This window comes from Thermobia domestica, chromosome 4 (assembly GCF_964235325.1).
Source record: "Thermobia domestica chromosome 4, izTheDome1.hap1.1, whole genome shotgun sequence".
NCBI classification, from domain to species: Eukaryota; Metazoa; Arthropoda; class Insecta; order Zygentoma; family Lepismatidae; genus Thermobia; species Thermobia domestica.
In genome coordinates this window covers 235,708,485-235,729,954 of record NC_137457.1, presented here as the reverse complement: position 1 = coordinate 235,729,954, position 21,470 = coordinate 235,708,485, and the positions used below count along the sequence as shown (strand labels likewise).

General features: G+C 35.6%; 1 protein-coding gene across 4 annotated transcripts in view; it reads right to left on the bottom strand.

Annotated features, from left to right (window-relative positions):
* LOC145683917 (trypsin inhibitor-like) overlaps nt 1–21,470 on the bottom strand; it is a 472,745-nt gene that overhangs the window by 81,982 nt on the left and 369,293 nt on the right. For 3 of the 4 annotated variants that reach the window (XR_014131209.1, XM_081755596.1, XM_081755594.1), the window contains one exon: nt 6,169–6,217. Coding sequence is in view for 3 of the 4 variants with exons in the window: in XM_081755596.1 (XP_081611722.1) it covers nt 6,169–6,217 (49 nt within the window). In the remaining variant the exon portion in view is untranslated. Of the gene's footprint in view, nt 1–6,168; nt 6,218–7,944; nt 8,092–21,470 lie in introns of those variants that run through there. The other variant, XM_081755593.1, reaches the window with a different exon arrangement.

The window sequence follows — 21,470 nt, the reverse complement described above, 5'->3', positions numbered from 1 at the left end:
CTTTAATAATTACTTTTCTTGTCTCCTCATTAGTTTCTGTTCGGTTGCTTCCCACTTTGACAACCCACCGTGCAGTTTTTTCACTCCTATTCACAACTAAACTCATTCTGTTACTCGTCATGCTATACAGAGGTGTATACTCAGGTAAATACTAGTGAACCCCAGTTGTGGTATCTTTGTTTCGTATCCGTACGTCAGATGTACGATCACTTTTTGCGCCTACTCTATACACTTTCTACGGAATTTATTTACTTTCTGACCATTAAACTTGTCTTTGTGGTTCTTTATTGATCTATTCATAAAGTTTAGTTTTCATTATTCATATTGTGTGTGTTATTACACTTCTTAAATTTTCTGTTTCTTTTTCACAGACATTCTCGTTTCAATAGCATAGGTGTACGAACACTTTCTGCGCTCACTGTATGTACAGTAAATACAAATTTATAATTTTTGACTTTACGAAGTATACAATGTAATTGTTCAATAATTAACATAAGCAGGCATTCATTAATTTATATTAATATAATAATTAATAAAACTAATAAGCGGGTGATTGATGACTCAGTGGTAGAGTTTTCATCTATGGTATTCTAACCCAGGACATGTGGGTTTTCGATGGCTAATTTTGTGTTCGAAAATTTTCCCGGTGGAAGGCCTACCTTTCTTATATTTGTTCCATCATCACTCATTAACGAATTTAGTTTATCAAAACTCTATAGCCATATATTCATTCTGTCCGTCAATGAAACAAACAGTCTATCTGATGGATTACCAATCAATTTTGGCCATGATGTACAGAGTCAATAGTTAAGAATCGAGTTCCCTGATGAATGTAATATTCAAACCGGAAGCGGTACAAATCAACCATTTCCGGTTTTAACGTTAATCATTATATAGTAAATAAGGTAATAGATAGCGAGAAGCGGTTTCCAGTAATCTACATATATAACATTCATGTAGATAGAATGTTACCCAATTTGTGCATCTGCTGAAAATAATGAGCTTAGGTATTTAGAGAGCATTTTCCGCTTTAGAAAATGTGTGCTTGGTAAAGAATGTAGAGAATTAGCTGAGTCAGGCATGTAGCTAGAATATGGTAATAGGAAGTGGGGGGGTCTGCCACGAAATACTGTGGTTATTTACCAGGGGCTCAATCATTCTAAACTATTTTATTGGCAACATATATTGGTTCGTTTAGCCAAGATTTCTAATGGGGTGATGATATGAAATCCTGTGGTTACACACCAGAGGCTCGATCAATCTAAATATTTTACTGACAACATACCCATATTGATTGGTTAGGACAATAAAATGAGGATATATTAGTAAGTATTTTAATAAGAAGCTATGAAGAAATCTCGAGTAAAAGAATATAAAAAAGTATTGAAAAAGATATAGTCTTCCGAGGTCATTCGAACGGTGTCGAGAATTTTGCGTCTGGGAAATTTGCGCCCTACCTCAAGAACAGGGAAAATTGCGCCTGCGATGTACCTCCACCGGGAAGTTTGAGCCCTGCGAAATAAAAGAACCTATTGGAGCTTATGCATTTGCTCGGAGGGGCTGACATTACAGCATAAACAATCCTCCCCCCACAACCATGCCATTTGTGATTTATTTTCATTGTGGCTATATAAGGGGAGAATAAACTTCAATATAAGCCAAAAGAATACAACGGATCAACGCAATCACTGCTTCTTCCAAAGATGATTTTGGGGGAACACTGGCCTCCCCAGAGCTCTCAAAGTGCCCCCTCGGAGGAGACCAAAATAATACGTCTATAATATAATAATAAATAGAATAGTACCAGCAGTGACCCCCCTCCGGAATACTAAGTGTGCCCCCCGGAACATTTTTTTCTGAAAGAACGACTGAACGCAACTGTGTGTTTGAATTCCAGCAAGTAAACACACTGTACATAGTTTTCTTGATAATATTACTGAACTGATTTTACATTCACTTTACATTTTCTTTTCTATATTTTGTGTCCTGGAAAGCCAAACAACTCGCAAGGATTGTGAACAGAGATAACTGGGTAGAGCCAAACAGCCTTTTGTAGATTAAATTATACTCTTTGATTATATTAGTAAATAATTATATATCAGTCATTTATACTTTTATTGTAAATTTTGTAGTATAATGAAAAATTGTATTTGTATGTATTGCCCTTTAGTGAACTAAAATTGTATTTTTTTCATTTGTTCGGAATATTATAACGGATGGAGTAACTCTCTGAGACGATGAGAGGCAAGCCTAGTTCAAGTGTGAGTGGAAGTTACTTTATACAATACAAAAATAAGTTGAATTGTAGGGCGCTAACATCCCAGTGCAAATATATAGCCGGCGCATTTTCCCCTCTTTTTGGGGTAGGGCGCAAACATCCCAGTGCAAATATATTGCGAGCGCATTTTTTCCTATTTTTGTGGTAGGGCGCAAATTTCCTGGGCGCAAAATTCTCTCATTCAAGGAAAATATAATGTCCATGAAGTCGACAAGCCACTTATGTCGGACTCCAATTTCGACTTTAAACGTCGCTAGTGCTACGTTGGTGTTCGATAGTGACGCAAATCGTTAGTACTCCACAGATAACGTGTGCTTTTTAAATAATGGGTATAGGTCTTCTAACTGCATGCCAACACGCCCACTTCTAAGAATCATCTCGAAAATGAGGTTAACCGTTAGAGCAAGTAAGTGCTCATTAGTGCCATTAACATTAATGCCTCCATCGTACGGTCCTTTGAGTAATAATAATACCACGCTCTTTACTAGTCTCAATGCGTCCCTATATTCTCGCGAACATTCTGACGTGCCCAAGTTAGTTACTTTTTTTTTTTTTGCAACTATTGTTTATCTGTTGTTGTTTATTGTTTATTGCTAGTCTGCAGAGTAGACCTTACATTAATATGCCATTGTCCTTGATAATCATTGCGTATTTACAAGGAGTTTGATATTACTGTTAGAAGATATCAAAAAACAACAGATAAAATCTACTACTTAACGGTTCACATTTTTCTTTTACAGTACATAAACGATTAATAATAATAATAATAATAATAATAATAATAATAATAATACTATTCCAGCATAAAAGTTATCAATTGCATCACACTGGCAACAAGCGACGCATATTTTAACTTCATAAAAATTCGTTTCTCACGATTTTCTGGAAAACTACGTATGATAACATCTTCATTATGTCAAGTTGTTTATCTCAGTGTGATATATGTCTTACCTCTGGACAATATCACAGTAAAACAAAAATTAAATATTAGAAGTACATCGTACTTTTGGACTACATCTCATTAACCATGGGAAGATTGAGTAGTGTATACTTTAGAATGTAAGTTTCAGCTTAACTTGCATCATACATTCTTAGGATTACAAAAAGGAAATTTGTTCGTTTGCGTTTGAACAAAATTCTTAGGATTACAAAAAGAAAAAATATTTTTTCCGAATTCCGGAATTTTTCCGAATTCCGGAATTTTTCCTAAATCCGGAATTTTTCCGAATTTCGGAATTTTTCCGAATTCCGGAATTTTTCTAAATTCCGGAATTTTTCCAAAATCCGGAATTTTTCCGAAATCCGGAATTTTTCCGAATTCCGGAATTTTCCGATTTTACTTTCCGGATTCCGGAAAGTAAAAATTCCGGAATTGGCCATCCCTAGTCTCCATCGAGTACTGTGAGGCACCAAAGAATAGTCGCTAATTACCAGATAGTGTTCCTCAAGAGTTGAGAAGTACATTGTCAAATTCGAGAAGAGACTATAAATTTCACAAGGCAGGTAGGCAACACTATTTCATTTGTCTTATATCTCAATCACTGTCATGATTCATAGTATAAAAACTATGAATTTATTGTAGGGATTATAAGGGCACAGTTATCAACGTTTAAAGATACGCAAGTCGTTACAAAATATACTCCAATAATGGATGATTAAATTTTCTTATATCACTCCATTCGTGGACTTCTCGTGACGTGGAAAGATTCTGATAACATCGAGATGAAATTAGGGAATAAAGCAGGACATAAATTTTGTACGTCAAAAATTTACAAAACGAGAGAAGACAAGATTTTTTTTTTTTTTTTTTTTAGAATTGAGACAAGAAGAAGAGGAATAATTCGAGAATTGAGATAAGAAGTCTACAAAATTTACTGGACAAAACGAGTAAACATTATTTCTCGTCAAGTTCGCAACACTACTACCTAATGAACTTCGGCAAGCAGCTACAACATATACACTAAACATTGGATACTATAGACATTCAGCATTCTGAGCGACTCATTGTATGCCCACTGAAAATAGTTTCATTTTCTATTACAGTATGATTTTGAACACTAGGTATACACACCATGTTTTCAATCTACAACGGATGGACATGTACTGTTAAATAATTTGTTACCTCTCAATTTTGGTACACAATGAGAGCTTAATACACGTGTATGGATGTTAGCAAAATGCTTATACATACATAAATATTCTTTATGTCATTAAGTTCAAAATAGCTCCATCAATTTGAAATGTTTTCTTTGATACACAGTAAAAAATAGTTGTTAATTCAACTCATTTTTAACACAGGGCAGTGGTTCCACCGTGACTACCACTATGCAGTGTTAGTTCAACACAGACCCCATGGTGTTGGCGTTTAACACAGGGGGGGTGTTACGTCTTTAACACACAACCGGTGTTGAGCGGTGTAAAATTCGGATCTGTGTTAGTATTTTCGGTGTTGATTCGACACCATGTCAAGGTCGGTAGTGTGGAGAAAAGTGTTGAGGGTTACTTGTGGCGGTGTTGCACCAACACGAAGAAAGTAACACAATGTGCAGTGTGTTATTATTTTGTGTTAATATTACACCATGTCAAGTATCAATATAACACTGTCTCTGTGTTAGTTCAACATCGTTTTCTTATTATTTCAATACACAATCTGTGTCACAATTCAAGATCAAAGCCGTATAAGCATCACCGTTTTGGTGTTAATTCAACACTCCCTGTGTTGTAATTCAAGCTCAGACTACCAGATTAACACCGCTTTTGATATTAGTTCGACTCCACTTCTGTTACTACAACACCTATTTCGGTGTTGAAATAACTCCGTGTGCGGTGTTGATGTAACCATTTTTTTGTTGGAAAACCATGTGGTGTGTATGCTTACGCTTACCGAAGATTCTAATTTTAAAATAAGAATACTAAACTACAGAACACTTCATACAGAAAATCTTCATAAAAATTTTTGTCGTCCTCCCCAATATTTATTGTGAAGTATTTCTTGATGGTGCGTAACACAACCTTCACCAACATCTTGCTCAAGAATGATAGGAAACTCTTACCTATAGCCTTATAATATGTTTGCCTCTTAATCGTAATTCTACTTGTTTTCCGCCATTTTCGAAGCACAGTTCCCGGTGTTGACTGGTGAGCTCTAGTGCAGTGTAGAAGTGACACAGTAATACGATGTTGTTTCTCGCTGTTGACATATTTCTTCAGAAACATTATGTAAAACAATTGAAAACACATCGTGCGGTTTTCATGATGAAAGTTTGCGTATATCTGGATTTGTTTAAGTATTTCTTCTACTGTCTTTGTCTGTAGCTTCAATTTATAAGCTTTTATAATTAGATGCCCAATATATTTGGCAATCACACAGAAAACAACACTGAAGATTCTACACTTATGTTAATTTAACACACAATCTGTGTCATTTCAACTACCGGCATTTGACACACAACTCCAAATGGAGAGTGAGTTGTTCTAACCACCTGTATGTGTTATATTTTAACATAATCGTGTTAACACGTAGGCATGTCGTTGAAATAACACAACGATTTTTTACAGTGTATAATGAGATTATAATTCTATGTGTAGCAGTGAAAATTAATTTATTTGTGCAATTAACAAAGGAATATGTAATTGTAGACTTGTTGCTAGCGACATACTTGATGCTGGTGAAATATAAGAGAATTTGAGTTTTTTCATTTTGTGTTGAAAAAATTGAAATAAAGACATTTTATTCGCGAACATTCGCCTTAATATACAGCATTTTCACTTATGTTTTATTTTGAAATATTTTGTTCCTGCATTCCCGTAACAGGCTGTCACGAACCACCACTGCAAACCATTGAAACTCTTGTTGCTTTATTGTTTACAATAAATATTTAAGGTCTTACCTGACTTCTGGTTTTTAACATCTCTACGGCGAGTATTAAATATTCGTGCCTGAAACAAAATTTAAAATCAAATTGTACAGATTCTCTTACTTGAATGTAAACATTTATATGCACATGAAATATCACTTGAGTAATGAGAATTTCCGCTAGAAACACTGTAGTTTTACGAAAATTAATCAAGTAATTTTTCGCTGAAATAAAAAAATGTAATAGATTGCCAGGCTGGAAGAAAATGAAAATTTTCAACCCAAAATAGATTTACAAATAGTGTCATATATCGCACATAGCCTTTATCAATATTTACATTAGAGAAAAAAATAATTTATTTTATTTCTTTATTTTGATGAGTTGAAATCAGTGAGCAAAGATTCAATAATACTCCTATTAGTGTATTTATCATAAATTTCCGTAGAAATTTTTCCTGACATTATCACCCATTGATCGATCACAACTACACAAACATTCTCGAAATGTAATCATAAGTTTTTTTTTGTTCGAGAATGTCATTCATGATTACAAAGAATACGTAGTATAATTTTGAAGTTCATCTTTTCAAACGAAAATGCATATATTTCATTATTATATACAGTTTCATTCAGTAACACAAATAAGTTTTTGTATATAAAATTACTTTGACGAAAAATGTGAGAATAAATTAACCTAATTAAGAATTTCTTAATGAAGAATTTCTCTGATATAACAATTCCTCATAGAATACAGCACGATAACATTACAATTTATAAGATTCATACAAATATTTTGTTGAATTCATTAACACAATGCTATTGGTAGCAATATTTTCAACGAACTTAAAAAGCTCGTTACTGAATTTTCTGTGTCTGTGTGTCTGTCTGTTTGTCCGTCTCTTCATCTGTCTATTATTTGCGATTTTTTCAATTTTGAACCGTACATTCGATAGAGCATCAAAAACTATCAGAGAAAGTGATTAACCCCTTCAGTGTGTAATTTTCAGATGCGAACCGCTGTAAAAAGTGTTTTTTTTTTTTTTTTTTTTTTTAAGAACTGGAATTTGTTACCTTTTAATAACTTTTGAACCTCTCAAGCAATCACAATGGAAATTTCGGCATTATCGTCTTTCTTGCTTCTAATTAGCTACTATAACTTGTAATTGTCGTATTTATGGTTATCATCGTCATCATCATCATCATCATCTGGTTAGGTTACACAAAATTTGGGAATGCCTCAACAGATCAAGCCCAATTTTTCTGTGTGGTCTCTTGGGGTCTGTGTGTTCCTAGATGAGCGCAAACTCGCTAAATATTGTCGGGAATAACATTACTCATATTATGGGCAAGTATATTCGCCATACGCAATACAAAATAGCCAAAGCAAAATGAAAGCGTATATATACCCATCCATAGAGCAGGTGCGTTTTGAAGACACGAGTTCACTCGCCATCCACACTGAAGAGGTTAAAATTTTCGCGTCACTCTTACCGTTCTCGAGATATTGGCCAAAAATTGGTTGACTTCCGGAGAATTAATGAGCCATATCTTGGGAACCGTAAGTCATAGAGGGACCACATTGGTATTGATCAATATCTAAAAGGATGGTAAATATTTTGATACCAAATAGTAACCGGTGCCCACTGCCCAACTGGCCGCTGGCCAGTTGGCCAGAGGCCACCATAAATATAGGTACCGAAATGTTTACCATCCTCTTAGGTATTGATTAACACAAATATCATCTCTCTATAACCCGATCATAAAATTGCATCAACCAGTGATACTACAAGAAGCAGATACTACTTCTCACCTCCTCATCTCCAATTTCAGGTGCTTGGCTACAGGCTTTACATTCACACAATCTAGGATTACATCTTTCAAATGAAAGTTTTCGTATTGCAGTTGCACTTCGACTAGGGGTAGACATATGTGAATCACACAGCTGCTTTAAATGTGGTACTCAGTCAACCAGAAAGGGTTACACTGTCTCTCTTACATAAATAGTTCCGGAAGACATGTGAAACATTCGAACGTGAATGACATTATCTGGAGAGCACTTACATCGGCGGAAGTTCCATCTGTTCGTGAACCTCCGGGATGTAACAGATCTGACGGCAAAAGACCAGATGGCATGACACTGATACCATGGAAGAGGAGAAAGATTCTTCTCTGGGATTTCATCTGCTGTGACACTTTCGTCATCACGAGAAGGAGCTATTGAAGAACGCAGAGAATGTGAGAAAAGAAGAAAATATAAAGAACTGCTCGATATATACATGTTCGTGACCGTGGCCATTGAATCGATTGGCACTTGGGGCCTCGAGAGTCTAAATTTCATCAAAGAAGTAGGCCAATATATTGCACACGTTACTGACGATAAACAGGCTACTAATTTTCTGATACAACGTATCAGCAAAGCAATTCAGCGAGGCAATGTGGCTTCCATTTTAGGTGCGTTACCTCCTGCCAAATTATTAGAAGAGGTTTTCCTTTTATAACTATGCAGAATTTGTTGTTTTCTCATATCATTTTTCGCTCTTCCTTTTCTATGCACCGTCGTTTTATCTTTTATCATTTTTTAAATTCTCTCTTTTTCTTTCATGTCTTTCACAATTAACACATGATTTTGTATATTGGGAGATTATACGTATGTATATTTAAAGTATGAAACGATATACTGTTAACGGACATTATTGTACAGAACGCTTTACCGAGAACAGTTTTACCGGATGAAACTTGAGCTGAAAGAGAGCTTAATTCATGTACCAAAATGTAAATTAAGTAATATATTGCTATCATTTTTTTTTAAAAAAGAAGATACTTATGTTCTGCAATGATCAAACAGAAATTTTAAATTTATAACAATAAGCTATTGTAATTTGTAGATATAGACAAATTTCTGAAAATAAATCTTGTAAAAGTACATATATATATACTGTATATATATATATATATATATATATATATATATATATATATATATATATATATATATATATATATATATATATATATATATACAGGGTGCTAATGAACTACAACGACAAACTGTAAGAGGTGATTCCTTACATCAAAATAAGAGAAAAAGCTCATATGGACCTATGGCGAAAAGTGCATTGTTTCTGAGCTAGGGCTGTCCAAAATCGCGAAAAAGCTAAATTTCAACAGGCCCTATTTCGAATTCCAGAAACTGTTGATGGTAGTCCTTATCAGCGTAAAGGAAGCCACGCATACATAATTCAAAGGTGCATATTTAATCAATTTTCAATAAGTGTACAGGGTATTCCCTACAGGGTGTAATTCTCAGATATGCTCTCAATAGAATTTTCAGATATATCCTGATTTCAAGGAGGGTCCATAGTAGACTGAAAGTAAGCCTTGACAACAATGGGCATCCAATACTTCGGAGGGGAGTCGAAAGTGTTAAGAACTGGCAGCACCATGTTTTTTTTTGTGTTTGGAATAACATGTGATGCGATGTATTTTGTCATGGTATAACTCACGTTTCCTCCACTTATAAGCATGAAAGAAAACATTCCAACATGTGTTTTCCCGAGTACGAAAGACCATGCTGCTGACGATCCTTAACACTTCCAACATTGCACTAAATGATTTCGTATTCACTGCTATCAAGGCTTATCATTTGACTACTTTGGACCAATCATAAAGTTAGAGCATATCTTAAAATTCGGTTTATGGCTGTCTGGGAATTTCACCCTAGAAGGAATACTCTGTATACCAATTGAACATTAATGAAATATGCATTTTTGGATCGCATATGCGTGACTTTCTTTACGCTGATAAGGATTACCATTTACAGTCTCTCGAATTCGAAATAGAGCCTTTCGAAATTTGAATTTTTCGCGATTTTGGACAGCCCTAGCTCTGAAACTATGCACTTTTTCCCACAGGTCATATGAACTTTTTCACTTATTTTGATTTGAGAAATCGCCTCTTACAGTTTGTCGGTATAGTTCGTTAACACCCTTTATATATATATATATATATATATATATATATATATATATATATATATATATATAAACAGGGTGGGCCATTTTAATCAATCCACGAAAATATCTGAAAAATGATAAAACATAGAAGAAATGTTTGAAGTAAACGTTATATGTTGCTAACGGGAAAACCAATTCCACCATAAGTACCCCTCCCCGCCCCCCGTAAATGGGGATAACGGGGGTAACTTTGAAATGTCAAATGGAAACATGGGTCGAAAAATACCTCGTTCGAAAGGTCTTGGAAAACTAAGTAATGCTGTAGCAAAAGGTGTTTCATATGGAACACCAGTTTCAAAATGGCCGCCATGATATGGTTCAGAAACTCAAGTACCCGTAGTATGAAAACCATGGAAGGTAAATGAATGGAACAAAATTGAAATACGTAAATATCATAGGGAATATCGAATGGTGTGGTCCCTGTGATCCCAGTGGCCTCCCTGAAGGGGTATTGGGGACTAACTTTAAGTTTTCAAATAGTAAAATGGGTCGAGTGGTACCTTGTTCGATAAATCTCGCAAAATCAAACATCTTGCAGGAGAAAACGATTGAGGTGAAATGGTACTGTTCTCAAAAGGCCGCCGAAACATAGTATCCATGTCAGAGAAAACGTTTAGTACCCGTAGTATGAAAGCGATTGAAGATAAATCAGCAGAAGAAAAACTGGAGTAAGTAACTGACGTAAGGCACATCGAGAGGTGTTGTCGAGGTGACTCCAAGGGCCAACTGAAGGGTATCCGGGGCCAACTCTAAAATTTCAAATAGCAACTTGAAGCGAGTAATATCACGTTAGATAGACAAAGGAATATTAAACAGCTTCTGTAAGAATATTTTCGACATGAGACACATTTTCAAAATGATCGGCAAGATATGATGACTGTGTCTAGGAAAACGGTATGAATACGGTTAGAGATAAATGAAAATAACCAAAATTAAATAGGAAAATCACGGCATTCCATGGCTCGAGAATGATACAACAGAGATAAAAATGTTAGAGTAAAATTGTCATAATGTATAGAGAGAAATCGAAGTCCTGCAAAATAATCTCTCCCTGTGCTCTGTATGTGAGTGGGGTGGAAAGTAACTGTGAAAGTTCAAATGAGAACTCTAATTCGCTAATTAAGGCTACGCTAAAAATAGGTATGGTGTGGTTGAAACATTTGTTTGTAAGGATGACGCTGTAGTGACTAAAAAACATGGCCGGTGAATTTTCATGGCGGCCATTTTGAAACTGGTGTTCCATATGGAACACCTTTTGGTACAGTGTTACTTAGTTTTCCAAGACCTTTCGAACGAGGTACTACTCGACCCATGTTTCCATTTGACATTTCAAAGTTAGCCTCGTTACCCTCATTTACTGGGGGCGAGGAGGGGTGCTTTTGGTGGAATTGGTTTCCTCTCTTAGCAATATATAACGTGTACTTCAAAGAGCAAATTTTTACTGTTTGCGACAAGTGGAGACCTACAGAGCATTCTAATACAAAGTGATGTGACGAAATGGGATTGTTTGCTATATGGCTATTGTTGGTATTGTCAGGTCGGTTTATCAATTAATAGGTATATTTACTATGGAAATGTCGAGCCACTAAGTAAAAATATCATCCATCGTTTTTACGTATCGCACCATTCTCATATAAAATCCTAACGTGAGAATTAACGCAATAAGAAATTTATTATATATATATAATCTATACTTTGTAGCAAACTTTACGACTGGGCACATATACACTTGAGCGTCCTACTATTTAATCATACTCTTTACTATAAACAGTTATATATTAATAAGATAATCATTGTTCACTTATTCATTTATTTATTTACTTTTCTCTAAGACGTCGATTTATTTTTAGACACCCTATATTTTCTCGATAAGCCCAAGACTGTTCAAAGCAGTCTAACGAACTACATTAAATCAACAATTTCCATAGTCCATTAATTAACACGTGTGATCCTATATGAACGGAATATGAATTTCTTTCGTAACAAACTACGGTATAATTCACTTGAGGGCTTCAAAATTATTCTGTATGCAATGAAAGTTCAATGTTCTGAATAGCATGCAGCTATATATCAGAAAACTGTCAACAATGCAATTGCTCACAGAAAGCAACGGATAAAGACGATTCGTAAATGCAGCCTGGCAACAAAAATAATGCCATATAGACAAAACTTCGAGTTAAGTGGGAAGGCAAAGTTTATTATTATTAATATTCTGATTACTTAGTTATATAAATGACCGTGCTTTTCCAGAGAGATAGCTTGCGATGTGAGTTACCTAAAAATCCATTTTTATGGGTCTAAACTAATATTTACTCGTAGTTAATTGTAAAGGAAAGGTCAACTTCGTATAAACCAGATCTCTAAGTATTAGAGTAACAGAACACTAGCAACGAATAATATTAAATTCGGACGCGGTGGCGCTCGTAATACGAAAACAACCTGTGCACGACTGAATACTCTTTGCACGACTGAATACTCTTTGCACTGCTAATCATGTTTCTCCACCATTATTGTTAAATATGAGCCATGTACTATGTAATTACGGTACGGACCTACTATGAAATTCTTTACTAAGGAGTAACGTACTTATTATGGCGGACCAAAGAGATAAATAAACAACAATACACTGTCCATCAATAAATATAACATATTTTCACTCACACCTTACTCCTAAAATCTACATACTCAATTATACACATGCACATTGCATTCCACATACCTAAGAAAGCAAATACTGATACATACTAATACATATTATCACACCATTTAACTATATATGAACCAAACAAAATTTTTGAATTTCACCCAATCGGAACTATGAACTAAAAAGGGGTAAACGAAATAATCAGAGCCAAGTAGCCCTTCTACCAACTAAACCATGTTTTCAGAATACTATTGTTGTCACTAAAAGGACATATCAAAACTACTATGGCAAGGGTCCCTTTCCTGAAGGGAAAGAACCCTAACAAAAAATCGTTCAACCCATTTCGGTTGGAAGCTTGAGTCAATTCAGGGGTAAATGAAAGCCCCCTTTTTTCGTTTACACTACCATATTAATAATTACCCTAACTACAGTAAAAATATATACTGCCATGTTAAAAAAACATGGACACTAAGTACACGGACAAAAGTATGTCAGGACAGGCTACCGCAACCCTAAATAAATTCGGAGGGATAAGCAGGATATTCAAAATGTCTTGATCACTAAATCTTAGTCTGAAGCTGCCACATTATCCGAAAGCCAAATCACTTTACCTTGAAGAACCTGTCCATTGTTCTTAGCGTTTACGTTTGTTCTTGGCGACAGTCGTGCAACATTCCGTATCTCACTGGTTTTCTGGCTATTTTCACTGCTGAGATTAACTGATCAGGACTCCCTTCTGCTTCCAGTAAGTTTATTGATTAATTAAAACTATATTTACCTGGTTTCTGGTGTTTATAACCGAAGAAAACCCAGATATTCTTGGAACAAATTAAACTGCTGTTGCTTCATCGTTGTCCCGGTCGAGAATGAGGATTATCGCGCCTTGATATGAGAGCGTCAGAAAATAGTTCAATCAGAACAGAGAGATTTGGCTGCGGAAAATTATAAAACGAATGAAGAATAGCAAACGGGATCTTGGTACGATATGGACATCTTAGAGAGACGAAAGGGGTCTAAATTATTCTGCCGAAAATCAAATTGGTGAATAATTTCAAGAATTTCTGTCCAATTGCGGGCCTATGTTTTCGTATAGCGTTAAGATGATAATTTCAATACTCATCCACCTAAAATGTCTATATACGGGATTCATAATAAAATAATGTATAAATAAAGATATTATTCCCCAAAATATAATTTCTACTAGATTATTCAAAGCTTCCACATTGATTTTGGTTTGAATAAGGGACAAATGAATATACTACACGGGCCGAAGTTATATTTAGAAATCACATAGTACAGTGGGTAAAAAAAATATTGGACCCCTCCAAACAAAATTTCCATTATCTGTAATAGTACATTACAATTTGAGCATCCGTATACTGATATTCTGCCAGACCCATCATCACCCTGCATCAACATATCACTGCCACGGACTACGTAACCATTTTGAGTAACCAGCTGCATCCGATGGTGTAAACTAGAGGCAATGCCGTGTTTCAAGATGACAGAGCTCCTGTTCATACAGATTACCTCGTCCAGGGCTGGTATGATGAGCACGAAGGTTACGTGTCACATCTGCCATAGCCTCCACGATCGCTAGACCTCAATATCATTGAGCCTTGTGGTCAATTTTGGACACCAAGGTGCGAGCCCACTACCCACCACTGTCGTCTCTACGAGAACTTGCAGCTGCTTTGGGGGAAGAATGGTGCAACATCTCTTTGACAACCATACGCGACCCCCATTTCTCAATTTCCCGTCGATTGCAGGCCGTTCTACGTGCCAGAGGTGGTCCTACTCGCTATTACTAAAGGTAATGTGCAATTTTCAAGTGTTTCCATATCTTTGTTCATCCCCTGTCCCTTCCGTATATTGAAATGATCAATGCTGGTTTTAAGCAATTCACTTCAGGGCAAATTAAGGGGATCTCCTACCATCTCCGCTTAGGTTTCTAACTCTCCATTTGATAACATGTAAAATTTAATATGGTAATTTCTAACAAAGTATTGCAGGTAATAACTTGAAATTTTTAATACAAATACACAAGACCCATATAAATCCAACCACGGTCTCCAATTTACGTTACATGCGTTAGATTAATTGCAATATATTCTTCAGTAAGTTTGGCAACAGTGAATAAAAAGTATGCTGCAGAGGGGAGAGGGCTGACCATCTGTTTGCTTGTTAGCTGCTTTTAAAAGGACGCTCTTACCAGAAAAATCACGTTGTGATTCTCACTTCTCAGTGGTTAGAATGGTCTGGACTGGAAGAGCCCAAAACCTCTTCTTTCTTCCTTTCACGGTTTGTTTGTTTCTTCCACCCCCTGCTGTCACAAGAAGACAACTTGTTTCGGAAAGCACTTTGAATTAGTAGCGAAAAGCCAAACTGAATGACACCACGGACGGATTAAAGGGAGGGGCGGTCACTCCCTCCGAGAACATTTGAATACTTTGAATAATCGGAGTAAGAAACTAGAAATTGCGTAATCTAATAAGAAAAGTTTGTTGAAGTATACAAATCAAGACGCATTTTAAGTGCCACAGCATTGTACTCTCATCCCCTCCCCTCCCAATTCCCTTCTGAAGAAGTTCTCTTTTGTTTCTCTGTTCCATATTAGCCTTTACACTTACACTTTCATTATCCAGTATTGATTTTTACCATACCGTCTGCACAGAAGGCGAATAAGGTTTACGAGTCCTTCCTGCCCCCTTTTTTAAAAATTGCTAATTATAATAAAATTTATCGAAAACAATTCATCTCAACGATAAAGACTTATACACATTCATTATTGCAATTTTAAAATAAACTCGCCGCCTGTCGCGTATGCTAGCGATCTAATATATACGAATAGATGAAAAGTTAGTTTGAAGCGTATTGTTTTTCTGTCCGAATTCATATTTGTTTCTATTGTTGCATCGATAAAAGTGAGTGCTAAATCGATTTAGGCTCGTTGGTCTTTGCGAGGTCCCTCAAGATGCAAGGCCGTGGGCAGTCGCCCACCACTTGAAACGCCTCTGCACTAGAGGTCTGCACGTGCTCGGGCCTACAAAGAATGTATCACTTCGGGCCTGGGAGGGGTTCGGGCAGTAGCGTCATTTCAGATTTGGCTTGGGGGGTCAAGACCCCTTGATATATGTAAAATTTCGCGTTTTTCACTGATTTACTACTATGCTATTGATAAAATTATATAAATCTCAAACTCGGGAGGGGGCAAATGCCTCTCCCTGTCCTCCTAAATGACGCCCCTGGGTTCGGGCTGTGAATTTTTAAATATACAACCATATTTCTCGGTCTTTTTCGGGCCTAACTTTGTAAATATAGTGTAAAACGATACAAATTGCACCGTTCTTTCTGGAGGACTTTTAAAACACAACTGCAAAATGAAACCTCGAATTGCTGTAAATAAAAATACAATTTTGCACTAATAATTAAGTTTCTGCAATCCGGGCTTATTTCGGGCTCATTTGATTATCACAGAGCCAGATTCTGCATTCCGGGCTAGGGCCTAAATGCTAAGACATATTTTGGACTCGGGTCGGGCCTCACATTGTAAATTCACAGGCCGGGCCCGGGCTGAAAATTCCGGTCCGCGACTACTCCCCGTCACGACACCGTTTTTCAGTTTTGTTAGTGTTAGGAAAAAGAAGAGTGAGAAAGAAGAGTAGCAGAGGGAGGCAGAGAAGAAAGGAAAAAGAGAAAGAATGAAGAAAGATAAAGGATTGGAGGAGAAAGGATTACTGGATAATTCAGGAAATAGAGTAATGAACTTGAATGGTTATTAACGAAGGATCAATTCCGAAGTGATCCGGAAATAGACACATGTCCATAAATACGAGCCTGATCTGGGTCCAGGCGACTGCACAAGAGGGAGTTGCCCAAACCCAGCCCAAGCTAGGTGAAAATGGAATTTAATTGGTTGTAAGGTAATCATGAATGGTAAATATTAACTATCCAGTCTCTGAACTCCATACTCTGAGATCGACCACACATATGAATTAGCTTGGCGAGACTTCTTTTTTGGAAGGAGAGAGTACCAAATTCTTTTCCTCTTTGATTCCTTCATTTTGTCACACTTCTTGCAACACAGATATTATAGCACAACGACAGTAGAATTTCCAGTAAGTGCACTTTGCAGTTCGTTTCAAGACTATTCTAAAACTCAAGGGTCACAAAATCACCCTCCCCTCTTTCCCTTTTCGAAGGGATCTTTCGGGGGGAAAGGTGAAAAATGTGGAAACAATTGGATACAATTACTAAGATCATTTTCCTTCTTCCTTCACAAGTCTCTTGTTTATGGTCATTTCGTCTTGTGTGATAAGGCGGACTTCAGAACACAAAATTGCAACGCTCCAGATTCCCTACCCAAATTGTCACGCGGTTCGTATGTCAGTCTTCGAGTTTCTTCAAAGAATGTTACATTATCTGCTATGAGATCTGCAAACGATCTCCATTGTATAACTGCTATCTCGATAGAGGCAGTAGACAAAACTGAGGACAAAGCTGCCCAAAACAAGTTTTTGACAAAAAAAAAGGAAGAAACAGAGACAACATTTGTTTTTAGCCAGAAGCGCTCATAAATCACTACCACGTGACGCGAAGACTATTAGGGCTAGAGGTTCAGCAGAGAGCTCTCAATTCCTGGAGAAATTCTATCCTCTACGTTGCCAAGTGTAAACGGAAGTATACATTATAATTAATCTAAATTGATCTGGGGCATTAAATCAAAAACAGAAACCATGAACATATAGGTATTGCTGTTGGAAAATATCATGGAAAATTTTGAGACGGTAAGTGCAATATCTTGTTAAATATTCACATAGAAATATCTACGTGTTATCTTATAGGGATCCTGAAACACTTGCAAGTGGGTAGACATCCCCTTAAGTCTAGACATTTCTATACCACGCAATATGAAATTTAATCCTGCACTTCTTTGCCTAATAAAACTCAATAATAAGTAATATGGTACATTTGCAGTCAAAAATTCTAACAAGCTCTACTAGACACCCTCTTGTTTCTATATTAAACCACAATTCCGTCGGAAAAGAGTTCAAATAATACGTTCTATGACTGACGAAAGTAAATATCGACATGTTGATAGTTTTCCTTTCCTCTCTCATTCTCCTTTCATTCTTTAATTTTATAATTAGTTTAAAGATGAAATTATTGAACCTAATAAAACTGAAAGGTGTAGCAAAAGTGTATACTGTCTTAATGATAATACTATCATATCTGCAGAAGTGTTCGTAAATTCACGTCAGAACACTCAACTGTGGTACAAAACAGTCCTGCTTTCATCCGACAGTCATACGTGTTTACGGTAGACAACATCGCGTACGTAGATTTTATAGGGATTTTCCTGTTTCCTTCCACATTCAAAATACTTAAATTTATATTACGTAGTGAGTGCCTATTCCACACAAAACTTCAAGTTACGTTCCCAATGTGTCTACTAATCAGTAGCGTTCATCATAGTATAGTATAGTATAATATAGAAAAATAAAAATAAAATTCTCGAGAAACAAGCTCGGGCACACAACCGAAGTAAGACATGTATAGTATGTAATATACATTTATATCAAGAAATCATGTGGTTCGAATTCCACGTTAATCAGTAGGTCCACGTCTCATATAGCCTCGCTGCTGAAAAGGGACGTTAAACTCAAAATCAACTCAACATTAAATCAAGAAAATGCTCATCAGAGGGAAAGTGAGTACATCTTAAACTGTAAGCCTTGGGGGTTGAAAATAACAGTCATATGCATGTCTTGTTCAATATAATGAAAGTATCGAACCGTATTACATGAACAACAAACTAAAAACACCTCATACAATAACACGTCAAATCGTGATTTTTATCTGCGACAATTCAAATGCTTCCGAGTCGAAAACTCGTATAAGCTATCTGCAAGCCGTAGTAAAAAGTTAGATAACTAGTATGTTAATAAAATATTTACATTTATCTTGAAAATTATATATATATATATATATATATATATATATATATATATATATATATTTGTTACAAGAAGTAGATAAATATATTAAATCTGAATCTGAAACATGAAGGGAAAAAGCAAGTTTAGAAAAGGACAAAATGTGCAATTACGATGCAAACATATTTAATATTTATGTTTCAGTGGCCCTGGGAGCTAAATAAATGTCTCCTAGGTAAAGATACCCATTTACAGTATTCACAAAAACAGATAAACATAACAACACTAAAATAAACAGACAAATGATAATTTTAATGAGTGGTTAATCACCGATTCTGGCATTTAAAGAATTTACTATTTTTTTAAATTTAGTGAAGGATATTCTGAATATATCAATAGTTGGGTCAACCACATAAAGTTTGTTGTAGAAGTCACACATGCTCCAAATAGGTGAGCTTTTCATCATATTTGTTCTTAATGTTCTACAGTGAAATAAGCCAGCTTTTGGACGTCTTCTAACGTTGGGAACTTTAAATTTCAGAATTTCAAGTAATTGCGACACTTGGATTTTGTTGTTTAAAATTTTATATAGAAGGCAGTTTAACCGAACTTTTCTTCTGCTGTCGAGGGATACAATGTTCAGTTGTTTAATTAAACATCGATATGTTTCAAATTTAGTATATATGCCTATTTCCTTGAAAACTAAGTACCTTGGGAATTTTGATTCTATCATTCCTATTTTGCGGCTATATTTTTCATTTGCAGGGTTCCAAATTTTCGCAGTGTATTCTAGTTTCGATTTAATGGCTGCGTTATATATAGTTTTTAATGTGTCTTGTTTCTTGAAATCCCTTCCAGTTTATATCGTATACCCGAAATTTCTATAAGCTTCGCTTGCGATTTTTTTAACGTGGTTGGAAAACATTAATTTTGTGTCAAAAGTAACCCCAAAATCTTTAAACTCTTCGACCCTTTTAGCATTGACGTTACCAATGCAATAGTTAAATTTTAGAAGTGTGTTCTTTCGCGAGTATGATATTACAAAACATTTATTTACATTAAGGTTCAGATCATTGAGTTGACACTATTTCAGTCTTGCAGTCTTGGAGTGTTCAACTTGCGCAAATGAAGGGATCCAAAGTTATAGGGGATTAAAATTCTGCCAAAAATATAGAGGGTTATAGGACTTTTTGATATTTTGACTTCAAAATTGATGTTATTCGATTCTACACGTCTTACCCAGTCTACACACTAAATTTCAACTTGCGCAAGTGAAGGGATCCAAAGTTATGGGAGATAAAAATTTTTGCGAAAAATGAAGTGAAAAAAATAAATAAAATCTTTAAGTTTTACGTACCGCGATAATGCCGGCTAGGCTAAAGGAGACAGTGATGATGAGAAATGAATGAAGTAGTGGAATGAAGAAAGTGGGAGAAACGGTGTGAACGTCACATTATCTGTGTTATAAGATGATTTGCATATTTAAATTTTTCGTGAAATTATGAATAATATTTCAATTTAATTAGGAATTTGCATATAAAGAATGTTGAGATTTAAATAATTACCAGCGGGAGCATATAACTTTTATTAATATTTCTATGTATAGTTATGGTTTATTGTGTTATGTAAATGAATAGTAATGAACAACAGGGCAGGACTTAAGTGAGAAGCAATGAGAATTTGATATTACTTAATATTAACGTATAAGAAGATAGCGAATTTTGTATTTTGATATGCTAGTTTGCATGGATAGAGGCAGAGAAAGCTTCGCAGAAAAAAAAAAACTCAAAGAAAGCAGGTGTACTTAACGGAGCGTAGGACACCCAAGTTGAGAAGATTTTTGAAATCAATATAACCATCCGAATAAGGATAGAAAACCTATGAGATTCAGATTTTGCTTAGAGGTATTGCTAGTTGAATTTCTTAGTGTTGTTATAGGGAGTAGCATACACTATCACTACCGAGACACAAATCCTGCAGATACAATACTTGAAAAATCATAAAATTTTTAGCATGTCTACGAGAGAAATCCGAATACAAAGAGGTGTTATTTTTTTTAAACACGCCCATTTTTAGCGTGTTCGACTTGTGAAGCGTCGTTTTGCCAACGGAACTTTCTCAGAGAAAGAAAAGTTGACTATTTTAAAATTATTGACGAGTCCACTTGAACTAGAGGGGAAGCCGTCTAGAACGTTGTTTGTAATGGTTCCATGACATCCGCTAGATGTCTCTGTAAAAATATAGTTATCGTCTGCACCGCTGATATGATTTGAATGGTAATATGTGTTATGTTATGTAAATAAACTTTCTGGGTGTTCCCGTAGTATTAGACATATGTAGTTCGATATATATATTTTGTTTTGTCTAATTGGCTTGTACTAATACCAGTTTAGGCCTAGTTTGTGGTTGTGGAAGGTATGCAGGGAGACGAACACATACCGTTTTTTTTTTTAATATAACCGAGAAGGCAATACTGTTACAAAGGAAAAGCGACCTTCCAATCAGTAATATTATGTTGTTTATCATGTGTCAGGCTACTTCAGCCTTATCTAGAGTCATTTTAATTTGTTTGCATTTTGCATAGTTCATTTAATTTGTTTAATTAACACCATTAATTTGTTCAGAAACCAAATCCTTCAATGCGTCCGTTTCTGTAATTCATCATATTCAATGTCACTTGTTCAAGCAGTTCCTGGTGTCACCTGACAAAGGTGTTTAAGTAAACATGTCAAGTGACAGAGTT